Genomic DNA, 12772 nt, shown 5'->3' with positions numbered 1-12772 from the left:
GTCTCTTTCTCCTGGATGTCCCAGCAATAACTCAGCTAGTAAATCTCCCCATGCCCACCCCACCGCACACTAGTAGACAGATGCTTTCTTTGATGTGGTCTCTGACTTGTCCAGCCTTATTTTTTAGCTGTGTGTTCCACCCATCCTGGAGAACTATGCACAGGGCTCTAAACAGTTGTGTTTTCTTAGGGATCTGCACATGCTGTCTTTTATTTTGTTTCGTTTTGTTTTAAATTAAAAAAAATGAAGTTTCTGTTTGTCACCCACATGAGTGCTGGAGACAGCGGTGTGATCACAGCTCCCTGCAGCCTTGAACTCGTGGGCTTAAGTGATCCTCTTGCCTTGGCCTCCCAAAGTGCTGAGACTACAAGCCACGCCCACCCCCGCTTTTTTTTTAAACCTGAATCACCCTGCCTTTGCCTTTCTTTGCATAAGCAAGCCCTACTTACTGTTAAGGCCCAGTTCAAGTAGTGTCATCACTTTTGGAAAGTTCATGTCATCTGAATTTTTGTGTGTTCATCATAGCACTCTTTCCACAGTATTATACTTTTTTTAAAGTTCCCTTTATTTTTCCTTACACTGTGAGGACACCTGAAGGCTAGGAATACCTTTTATGTTTTTATCTCACTGCTTAAAATAGTGGGATATAGGAAGTGCTCAGATGTCTAAGAAAGACGATGATGATTGCATGCTACTCTTTCCAGCCAAGTTAATAATCACTATAATCTCATGATGATATTTGCAAGGGCTTCTACATTTTTGAGTTTTTTTTTTTTTTTTAAACTTTCTCCAGGTAAGAAGGAAGCCCTGAAAGAAATAGATCTGAACTATGTATGTTCCTTCGCCTCCTCCTCCCACATAGGTTGGCTTATACTTGGAACTGCTAGCAGTAGTAGATGTCATTGAGGACTGATTTCTTTTTTCCTGCTTACAATATGAAGGATTTTTGGATCCTTTTACCCTAAAGAGAAAAATATGTATGCCCCAAATTCTGCCTTTTTAACCTCTTAAGTAATTTGGAAGTAGTCACTTTAACATTGATTTTAATCCTACTTTTACTTTTTTGAAGTACCCTATGATGAGAGGACCTGATCTTGCTGCTGCTCCATATAGTACTCAGAAATCATCTGTTCTACCTCTTTATGAAGTAAGTTCTTACTTACATCTTTGTTTTCCAAAACAATTTGTAGAATTTAGAAGTGTAATTTTCTTCTCTTGCATTCTAGAATACTTTTCAGGAGCTCCAGGTAATGAGGCGGAGCCTGAATTTGTTTAGAACACAAATGATGGATTTGGAATTGGCAATGCTGCGTCAGCAAAGCATGGTTTATCACCATATGACTGAGGAGGAAAGGTAAAAGTTCATTTTGTCTTAGCACAGCTCAAAAAGCTTTTCATTCAAAGTCTTTTCAACTTAACGTTTTTTGAAATTAGGTTTTGATTCTACTGCTGTATACTTTGTGTCTGTTTTGTGAACCAGTGTAGGTAAAATTAGTCATACATAGTGTTTTACTAAGTAAACTTGTGTGCCTTCAGTATCTTCAGGGTCCAGTGTTTGAGATATTTGTGAGAGGATAAGGGAAGAAAGATCGGTGTCCTAGTGGGTATACCTATTGTAGTTGATGTTGGACTAATTTACAGAACCTGAGATGTCAGGACCTTCTGTTAGCATATAGCAGTTGTTGAAAGATTTGCGATTAGGAATCTCCCAACTGCATTTTTCAAACTTTGTGCCCTTCAACATACCAATAGGTTTGAAGTTGATCAGCTCCAGGGCTTGAGAAATTCCGTCCGATTGGAACTTCAGGACCTGGAACTGCAGCTGGAGGAGCGCCTGCTGGGCCTGGAGGAGCAGCTTCGTGCTGCGCGCATGCCTTCACCCTTCCGCTCCTCCGCACTCCTGGTACGCTACCTGGAGGGTGGTCAGAGTTTTCACCCAAGGTTTATTTATAGTGTTCCAATAATTTAGGACATGTGCCTTCATTTCAAGTCATTTATTTTAATCGTATTAAAAGCATGCATACTCTTTAAGGAACTTTCCCACAAATCAGTTGAATGTACAATTTACAATTTGTAATAATTGTCATAAATAGTATGTTTAGAAATATGGCAAAGTTTTAATGATAAATTTTAATAATTGGAAAGAATAAGGGTTAATACAAAAGTTGAGGGTTTCTAAAGGAAAAATGATAGTGAATTAATATATGACTATTGGAAATTTTACTAGCTGCATGTAACTGCAGAGAACACAAATACGTATTTTGCTCATTTTTTTTCTTTCTTACCATTAAATAAATATGTGTTTAAACTTTTTCTTTATTTTTTATTCTTTTCCATTTGTTTTTAAAGGAATCAAATAGCACATATGTATTTTCTTATGTAAGTATCGATACATATATATTTTCCTATATATATGTAGATAGAGCTATATATCCAAGAGAATAAAAAGAAACATTTTTTGTACCACTTTTTATACTTCTAATGTTTCTTTCCATGACATTTGAACTTCAATAGTTGCATTTTTATTTTTGAGAATATCTTTGAAGTTGTAGAATATATTGCTTTGAGATGCTGAAATAGTGAATTATTCTTAACAGTGTATTTGACATTGTTAAAATGAAAAAAATGAATATGCACACATACACTTATGTGTGTATATACTACAAATGAAGTAGAATAAACCTGTGTATACACACACATGTATGTATAGCATAGAATAAGAATATCTGTATTGCTAATGAATATACTTTTCAACATGGTTTTCATCTGTCATTCTGAGAAGCGTGTGTTGGTGATAGTGGAGAACTAGAACGTCCTCTGTGCATAGTGTATCAGTTTTAATTCACAATAACGCATATTATGGGATCTGTAACACTTGAGGTAACCTTTGTGACATGAAGGGATGCTTCCAGGCACTAATTAGTCAATTAATTTTATTATGAAACTCTTGCAATTTGAAAAAATATAATGTACATTTATATATAATGTATATATGTACATTATATATAAATATATATGTGTGTGTGTGTGTGTGTGTATGTGTGTGTATATATATATATATGTGTGTTTTTCTTAACTTTTCAGGGAATGTGTGGCAGTAGAAGCGCTGATAACTTGTCATGCCCTTCTCCATCGAATATAATGGAACCAGTAAGCTTCTTTCCTTTTAAATCACTGGGAAAGGGAATAATACAACATTTCACAGACACATAGTTTCCCTAGTTTAGATTAAATGTATGTGTGTTTTAAATACATAATTTGATAAATTATAGTTGATTGGAAGGGAGTTTGGCACTCTTGAAAGTCCACTGTGTCATAAGCCACTAGAAAGCCATCTTATATGAAATAGTGGTTTATCTTTTTGAGGTAATGGACCATAAAAAGCATGTACAGTGCCTCGTGCCTATAATCCCAGCACTTTATTTAGGTGGCCGGGGTGGGAGGATTGCTTCAAGCCAGGAGTTTGAGACCAGCCTAGTCAACAAAGTGAGACCCTTTCTCTTTAAAAATTAGCCATGCATGGTGTTGTGTGCCTGTAGTCCCAGGTACTCAGAAGGCCAAGGTGGGAGGATCACTTGAGCCCAGGAGCTCAAGTCTATAGTGAGCTCTGATTGTGCCACTGCACTCCAGCCTGGGTGACAGAGAAAGACCCTGTCTTTAAAAAACATTAGATGTTTAATTTACACTTCTGGAGAAATGTGCTTTTGTGGTATGATCCTGGGTTCTTTAGGTAGTTAGAACTGTAATATGACTAAGTTTTTAACAGAAACCGACTTTTATTATGTGTTAGACAGACTGGTTCATTTTGAGGCAAAAGCACTATGAGTAGCTGTTTTTCACTACTCTTCCTTACAAGTGATTTGGACACCTTAGTGGTAACAAGTTAAAATTTCATCCTACTATGCATTCTGGTTACCTGTTTTGTTGCTTGATCTCAGTAGGAACTTAAATTTCACTTACTATTTTTACAAATTTGAGTAGTTACTAAATTAATAGAATAGGTTTATGTCTTTACAAATTATGTGATTTTGGGCAGTAGTAACAACCAGGACATTAACTTTCTTTTTAGCTACCAATCTTAATTTCAAGAGAGAAAAATAACATTTTTTTATAAACTCCAGGTCACCGAACTGATACAGGAACAGTCATACCTGAAGTCTGAATTGGGCCTGGGACTTGGAGAAATGGGATTTGAAATTCCTCCTGGAGAAAGCTCAGAATCTGTTTTTTCCCAAGCAACATCAGAATCATCTTCTGTATGTTCTGGTCCCTCTCATGCTAATAAAAAAACTGGAGTACCTTCTACTGCATCAGTGGGCAAACCCAAAACCCCATTAGTGGCGAGGAAGAAAGTATTCCGCGCATCGGTGGCTCTAACGCCAACGGCTCCTTCTAGAACAGGCTCTGTACAGACACCTCCAGATTTGGAAAGTTCTGAGGAAGTTGATGCAGCTGAAGAAGCCCTAGAGGTTAGAGGACCTAAATCTGAAGTGGAAGAAGGGCATGGAAAACTCCCAGTAATGCCAGCTGCTGAGGAAATGCATAAAAATGTGGAGCAAGATGAGCTGCAGCAAGTCATACGGGAGGTGGGTAAAATCTGTGTTTAATTTGTTTATTTGGAGATATGTTAGAGGAGATTTTGATGAATATTAATTATAGGATGTTCTGTTGATGCACTGTATTCAGTAATTTTCACAGAGCTTTTAAATTAACTTTCCTATTGATTGAGTTTGTGTCTGTTAAGATACATTTGGTAATGGCATTTCTGCAAATTTCATACTCCAGTGTGAAATAATTACAATTCTGTGTGTTCACTGTGGTGATAAAGATGTATGTGGGACTCAAAATAAACATAAGACATACCCTTTGGACCTCTTGTTTCCACATCTACAAAGTGAGGAATTGCAGTGTAGGTTTCTTCTAGGATTAAAAACTACATTTTAATAGCTGGGCACAGTATATGCCTGTAATCCCAGCGACTCCTGAGGCTGGCTGGGAAAGGAGAATCATTTGAACCCAGGAGGAGGCGGAGGTTGCAGTGAGCCAAGATTGCACAATTACAGTGGTCCAGCCTGGGTGACAGAGCAAGACTCTGTCTCAGAAAAAAATAAAATAAAATAAGTATATATATTATATATATGTATGCTTTTTATAATTTCAGTTGATAGGAGAAAATGATTGTGATATTAGTAAGTATAAATAATTTTGATTGATTTGATATGGTGTTTTTGGTTCAAAAATCATAATACACTAAGAAAAGAGGGTTTGCCCTAAGTGATAGCAGCATAAGAACTTGAAGCATTACTGTAGTTCTGGATGACCAAAAGAACTGCAAAAAAATATTACGCATGAAGGTTAGTAGTGAAAGGTCAAAGGTTGAGTAAATTAGTAAAATAAATGTTTTTAGCACTGAGCTCAGTAATAGGAAGGAATAGAATATATAATTTTAAAAGCTCCCTTTTAAACAGCTCAGTGCAGTTATCTGTGTTTACCTAATATTCTGTGGATTAAATTGTACATAAGGCAATGTGAAACTTGTAGTATACGCAGTTTTCTAATATTTCAATCATGTTGAAACAAATCACATTTTCAAAACAAGTATTACAGCAGAAGACTTCATGTCTATAATTTATTTTCATGATATGACTTTACCAACTAAAAGTTTAAAGGTCTTAATTCTTTAAATTTATTTTTTCTACAAATGTAATCATTTTTGTTAAGTTGGTTGTGGCTGCCTAATGTTAAGCAAACTCAGCATTCACCCTACTCAGGAAGCAGGTTTTAAGGTAACTTTTTTTAAATTCTAGAAATGTGATGTTTTTGTTCCCCTTAGCTTGCTTCGGTACAAAAATTTTCTTTGAAAACTATGTTGCTCTTTTATGGAGTATTTTTACAAATACTTCATTCAAAGCACACTTGAATCCTCATTTTTAAAGTTTTAATGGCCTGATACGTCCTGTAGGTGATTTCCTAAGAATAAAAGTGTTCATTTTACACTAGAATGTTGATTCTTTAGCTTATAAAACATAGCATAGAGAAAATTTAGTTATTCCCATTAGGCTGCCTTGTTCCTAGAGAATTACTTAATCATTTAAAAGAACCTCTTTTATGAAAGATTTTATAATTTGCAGACATTTAAACTAACATGCAAGGCAAATGTTCAAAGAATTTTTCAGAATTTGTTACTTAAACCATTAATTAGAAACTACTTAGTTCTAAATTTAGCATAGACTTAAGTTAAGTTGGGTTCAACATTTATTCTCTGTCTACAAAGGACTTACCAAGCAAAATATGTATAGATCAAACAAGGCATAAGAGGAGTATTGTACTTAAGAAAGCAAATTATTTTGAAGTACTTTAAAAGCACATTTAATAAATTATTTTAATGCCAGTTATAATTTAAAAAATAGTTTATGTTAATATTATCTTAGTGTCAATGCTTTTCTGTTTGTTTATGAAGTATTTAAAATTCAGGTTGGTTTTTATTCCAGTCATTCAAATTGGTAACCTTTTTACCTAACTACATATTGTATTAAATTCCAATTTTTTAACATCTTGGTGTACAGCTACCAAGAAAATTAAATTAGATTCTAGCAGTTCTGAGCCCCTAATCCCATTAACAAAGCCACCATACAGGAAGGCAGGATTTAATCTTGGGCTGAACAGTTTTGCAGGTGAGGATTAAGCATGTTTGGCAGGCACTTTGAGGAAAGTTTTCTTACTGCATTCATGGATGCATGAAAACAGTGGTGTCTGTCAGGCCTTTGTTTCTTTCATTGTACCATTAAGTGAGGTTTTTTTAAAAAAATGTTTTCATCATTTATAATGTGTTAATACAGTAGAATTCCTTTTTTTGAAGGACAACAGTGAAAGTGTTTTCACATAAATATTTAACACACTCATTAAATAGCTAAGTTTTTGTCATATTAAAGATATTTCTTTTCTGCATGTACATTGTATTGTAGTAGGAAAAAAGTACATACTGTTTTAAAATTTGCCCAAGTCATCTGTGATGTATGTGATAGTGGCTTGAAACTGTTTGCAGTTGCTTTAAAAATGTATAAATGTGTGTAAATAAAAGGATTACTTAGTGGAATAAATGAATATATGCCCACAGAAGCAAATTCAACAAAATTATGTGTCAAAGAGTAAACATAGACTGCTTTGTGTTTAGCGAGTTCTTTGTTAATTGGAGTTTATAGACTTGGTTCATGCCTTTTGGGATGTTTACTACAGAACATCTGAGATGTTTTACCCATGTATTTTGGTAAATATACAGCTTGCTCATGTGTTCCTACAGAAGCTTCTTTTAGGGACCACTTGTAATAGCTGCCACTTAGTAGGCACTCAGTAGAGCACAGTAAGTGGATGTGTTGCCCCGTACTTAAGACTTGAATTCAGTCTGTTTTATCAGTGAGTATGCCTTTCTCAATCTCAGGTAGTCTGTATTTAGCCTACTTTTTTTTTTTTTTTTTGAAATTGTGCTTATAAAGGTAATTTTACAATCTATCCCAGGGGAGTTTTCTCACTTCGAATCCTTCCAGCCTCTCCATAGCATGGGAGACTTTAGAACTAAATTATTTGTCCATACATTTTTTCCATCAATAAATTATTAAATACATTGTGTTATTTTCAGGGCTATTCTATCTGTAGTCTGCTTTTGTTTTTCTGCTTTCTCTTCCTTTTTGTGTCTCATATTGTCTCTTGTTCTTGTGCTTTCTCACTCTCTCATCAATTCATTCACTTACTGTATGCTGAGATACACTGATAAATGAGACCTGATTCGCTCACTTTCCATCTGACCTCACCGTTCCTATTCTCATTCCCTTCTGCTCTTTAGAGGGAACTGTCTTGGCAGTTAGGCTCCATTATGTGCCCTCTCATTTGAGACCAACTTGCTACAGTTTTCTCTATCTCCACTGACATGTGAAATTGTTCTTTCCTTTTTGTGACATACCACATAAAAGCTGCCATTCTCTGGGAATTCTATCCCATACTAGTTTCTCACTTACCAATTTTTTTCTGTTTTTATGTCATTAATGAATTAATAAATTAGTTTTCCTTAATATTTTATGAAACTGGCTGGGTGTGGTGGCTCAAACCTGTAATGCCAACACTTTGGGAGGCTGAGGTGGGCAGATCACCTGAGGTCAGGGGTTCGAGACCAACCTGGCCAACATGGCGAAACCCTGTCTCTACTAAAAATACAAAAATTAGCCGGGTGTGGTGGTACTCACAGCCACTCGGGAGGCTGAGGCAGGAGAATTGCTTGAACCTGGGAGGCAGAGGTTACAGTGAGCCGAGATTGCGCCATTGCATTCCAGTCTGGGCGACAGAAGGAGACTCTGTCTCAAAAAAAACTAATAAATAAATAAGATATTTTATGTAACAGTGTTCATTTTGTGTCCATTGAAATTATGACATGCTTGATAGTAGAGCACTTTACTCCAGTAATGTCTGTACTCCCAAGAAAGGTTGGCATACATTTTTGGTTTGTCAAGAATACATGTTGGCTAATTTGTTTTTTGAATGATGAAGAATAATGAGATATAATAAAATGGCCATAGTGCATTGGTAGCAGGACTGGAAGGACTATACTCACTGTTTTGTGCATATGGATTTGCATTGATTCTAATTCAGTATATTGTATTTGTTTTTATATATTGTGACTAAGATTCTGGTTTTTATAATACTTGTATCTAACCCATACTTGTTTAAAAAGTAAATCTGAAGTGCTATGTGCTTCAAAAATCTTCTGATGTTTGAAGTTTAGAAATACTGATAAAAGGTAAAGTAAAAAGCTTATATTATTTAAATATATTCTAGTACAGATGGTTGGTTGGTAGCTAATGTGTGTTTTGTTTCTTTGAATACCTATGTATAACTGTATTGTGTACCAGTTTTGCATAATGGAGAAATACAGTGCTATTTTTGGAAAGAGTTCAGTTAAGATGTGTTTGAGATGTGCTTAGGAACATTTTAGGAAATAATTTGGCTGACAGGAAACTGGAAATGTAAGCTTGTTGAGAGTATCTCAAATGCTTATTTGGAAACACATTATCATTTTATTTCAGGAAATACACATTTATAGCTTCCACAAAGGGCTATTTAAAAGTGATGCTGTGTCATTAGAGAGAAAAGGTGGAGATAGGCATACGTAAATGTTTAGACATCATCTGGAGAAGAAAATCCTGATGGAATTGTCATTGTCTCACGTCTATTTGCCTTTTCCAACAATCAAATGAGATGTATATCCTCATAACCTATATGTATATGGTAAACAAAAGCTGTAGACAGGTAGCAATCATACCATGCAACTAAAGAAAAAGTTATTTTTTAGAGTATGGTTGTTTTGAGGATGTTTTTCATGTTTTAAGACAAATTGTACTAAATAATTTCTTTTTCCCATTTAAAATGTGTGTATTAGGTTAGAACAATATATACTGTCTTTAGATACTTTGCTGTCAGTTGGTATAAACAGGTAGTATACCTGTATATTATTTTTCCTCTAAAGGATTTTCTCAGCAATGAGACTTGTGTATCTGCTGATTACCTTACAAAGATAGACAATACTAAAAGCATTTAAGAAGTCCTTCCAGATTATTTTTTTGACGTGAAGTAAAGTATTTACTGCAAGTTTTTTAATTTATGAAATAACATTTTCTAATGTCCTCACCTTATGAATTGTGATATTGGTAATGTAGTCAGCTGAATAATTCTAGACCAGCCCTCAGAGTCTGATCTGGGTTGGAGGACAGATAGGCTCGATTCCCCACTTTCTCTCTTTATTACAGGGAGATTCACATGAAGGTGAAATTAAGAAATTGAATGCTATTTGTTTTTTTGTTTTTTTTTTTTTAAAGGAAAAAATGGATTACATTCATGTTGGTAAATGTTTATTTTATCGTTTTTCCAATCTAGATTAAAGAGTCTATCGTTGGGGAAATCAGACGGGAAATTGTAAGTGGACTTTTGGCAGCAGTATCTTCAAGTAAAGCATCTAATTCTAAGCAAGATAATCATTAAATGGAAATTATAGGTAAATTTTTCTGAATTTCTTCGTTGAGCTAATGTAAATTAGTAATTGGTATTTTATTCTTTGTTTTGTTAGTATGCACGTCTGGCTCTCTAGTTAAATTTTGAGTTTTAGAAAGTATGCAGTATGTTATTTTTTTTTTTTTTTTTTTTTTTTTTTTTTTTTTTTTTGAGGCGGAGTTTCGCTCTTGTTACCCAGGCTGGAGTGCAATGGCACGATCTCGGCTCACCGCAACCTCCGCCTCCTGGGTTCAGGCAATTCTCCTGCCTCAGCCTCCTGAGTAGCTGGGATTACAGGCACGCACCACCATGCGCAGTTGATTTTTTTTTGTATTTTTAGTAGAGACGGGGTTTCACCATGTTGACCAGGATGGTCTCGATCTCTTGACCTCGTGATCCACCCGCCTCGGCCTCCCAAAGTGCTGGGATTACAGGCTCGAGCCACCGTGCCGGACCTTGCAGTATGTTATTTTACAGTGTGAAAACTTCACCCAAGCCTGTTAGAACTATAAGTCAAATCTCATAATACAAATCTTCAAGAATTGCTTATATTGAGTAATTTTACTAAAATTTCATTATAGTACCAAATCCTGGAATTGAACCTTCAAACCTGAATCTTATTTTGATTTTAATAGTATTTCAGATGTACAGTTTTAAAGAACAAAATTTTGTGAATTAATCACAACTTCTAAGTATCTTTCCTAATTATTTTTATCTTTTAAAGAAACATATCCCATAGATTCATTTCTAATAATTTATTTCAAAAAACTGTCCTACATTTCTTACTTAGTAAAATGAATTATTTTCATTTTATCTCATAGCTCTAAGTACATTAAAAAAATTTTTTATAAAGATGGGGTCTTTCTTGCTGTGCTGCCCATGCTAGTCTTGAACTCCTAGCCTCAAGTGATCCCCCTGCTTTAGCTCTAGTTTCATTTTATATAATATATATGAATAATAATTATTGGTGAATGCAAAAAAAAATACAGTTGAGCAGAATAATACTTTTAATAGAACTAAAATACTCATTGAATAAAACATGAGAAACAGATGTACTTTGAAAGGTATAATATATAATTATAGGTAAAGGAAATTGGAAAGTATTTTAATAAATTATGTCATAAAGCAATTAATAGGAATTAACTTTTTAAAGTCAGGGATAAAAGAATTAACTCTCAGGAAGATGCATCGAGGTTATGGAATAATCATGTTTATATGCATATATATTTGCATAAAATTCTCATCCCCCTTTAAAGAAGCTTTTAATAAGAGTATTTGAAAGAGCTTTAAAGTTGACTTTTCTTTTCTTTTTTAAGGTTGGCATGGATCCTATTAGCTGTGTAATACTGGAGTTACCAATGATAGACACTGGTGGAGGTGTTACTTGTGCTTTAGAAGATACTTGCTGCTGAACTGGGCTACTGTATACAGTGTACAATGTGTATTTCTTCAAGTGTATCTTTTTAAAAAAACATAGAAACTTAGGCACTTTGCTGTTTCTTTTCTAAACTATCAAAAACTGTAGCAGTTTGAAAAGCCTAATATTTATTTGTATGTCAATATTTTTCATTTGATTCCCTATTAGAATTAATTATAAAACTTGAAGACTTCCAGACTTATCCAACTTATAAATAACATATTTCTTCATACTAGCTTCTTAAAACACTGACCTCTATGAGGTATTTACTGTGCAATAACTGATTCATTTTTTGAGAGCTTGAAGCAACCAATTTTTCCCTCCACTGCTGTTACTTAATGTCACTACCAAGAATAAAAACTGTTCTGTTGTTAAAAAAAAAAATTGCTCTTAATTCTTAAAGAGGTTACTAATAGCAGTAGGATAGAATTATAAGAGGTTACCTACAACTACTTAATGTTTTTACACTGTAAGCCTTGTTTCTTTACTCAAGACACATGTAATTTTATCATTTCTTAGGTAGTATTTTTCTTTTTGAAATGTGCCTTATGTTAAACACTATGTACTTTCAGTTTTTGCATTGTCCAGACTTCTTTATTATATGGAGATGTTTCTTCTTCTGTCTTTTAGACTAAATAGTAGAGTATCATCCAAATAATGGAGCCCATGACTTGAATGAATAGAAATGAATAAGCTGATGTTTTTTTCAAAATGGAAGTAATTTAGATTTGTTCTCTTCCATACATAAAATGATTTTAGTTCAGTTTTAATCAGTGAAAGCTATTTGTTTTCATGAAAAAAAAAAAAAGGAAAATGTTTTCCCATTCGGTTTTATATGTGTTAAATAAATGTGTAAAGTAACCACCAAATGTTATTAGAATTATTTGTCTAGCATTTATAATTTTTCAATTTCTATTGTGTTTGTGTGTGATATTTTAATCAAAAGTGGTTGAGTTGTTAACAGTGTTCTTTGAAAGAATTAAAAGGCTTGTAAATGTTTGAAATATCACACAAAGGCTGATTTCTTTAAAAGAAAATTAAAACAATAAAGTATTTATTTTGCCTAAAATGTTTTTAGTGGTTTCTTAAACTGCAACATGAAAATTTTGAATTAGATTTGATAGGTAATAAATGAGATCCAAAAGAATTGCACCGTATAACCCAATAGGGTAATACTCTCTTTTCCTAGGGAAGTGTCTATGATGCTTTAAAAAATGCAGTTTAGGAGTTGACCACCCTGGAAAGAGGGAACAATTGAGGCCTCTTTGGCTCGTCTAGTTCTGTGGTCATAATAATTACCATCTGAGGACAAATAAAACT

At 34.1% G+C, this 12772-nt stretch overlaps 1 protein-coding gene across 3 annotated transcripts in view; it reads left to right on the top strand.

The window, feature by feature from the left end:
- ITPRID2 (ITPR interacting domain containing 2) overlaps positions 1 to 12521 on the top strand; it is a 38664-nt gene extending 26143 nt beyond the window's left edge. Inside the window, exons 12-19 of one of the 3 annotated variants that reach the window (XM_074399386.1) lie at positions 1070 to 1147; positions 1227 to 1354; positions 1753 to 1903; positions 2350 to 2379; positions 3085 to 3150; positions 4122 to 4586; positions 9922 to 10039; positions 11352 to 11439. In XM_074399386.1, coding sequence (XP_074255487.1) covers positions 1070 to 1147; positions 1227 to 1354; positions 1753 to 1903; positions 2350 to 2379; positions 3085 to 3150; positions 4122 to 4586; positions 9922 to 10026 — 1023 coding nt within the window. In that variant the 3' untranslated portion in view covers positions 10027 to 10039; positions 11352 to 11439. Of the gene's footprint in view, positions 1 to 1069; positions 1148 to 1226; positions 1355 to 1752; positions 1904 to 2349; positions 2380 to 3084; positions 3151 to 4121; positions 4587 to 9921; positions 10040 to 11351 lie in introns of all 3 variants that reach the window. The other 2 variants (XM_003921802.3, XM_003921803.4) reach the window with 2 other exon arrangements.
- Positions 12522 to 12772: the final 251 nt, after the last annotated feature.

Source organism: Saimiri boliviensis, chromosome 5 (assembly GCF_048565385.1).
Source record: "Saimiri boliviensis isolate mSaiBol1 chromosome 5, mSaiBol1.pri, whole genome shotgun sequence".
Classification (NCBI taxonomy): Eukaryota; Metazoa; Chordata; class Mammalia; order Primates; family Cebidae; genus Saimiri; species Saimiri boliviensis.
This window is presented reverse-complemented; position numbering and strand designations above follow the sequence as displayed.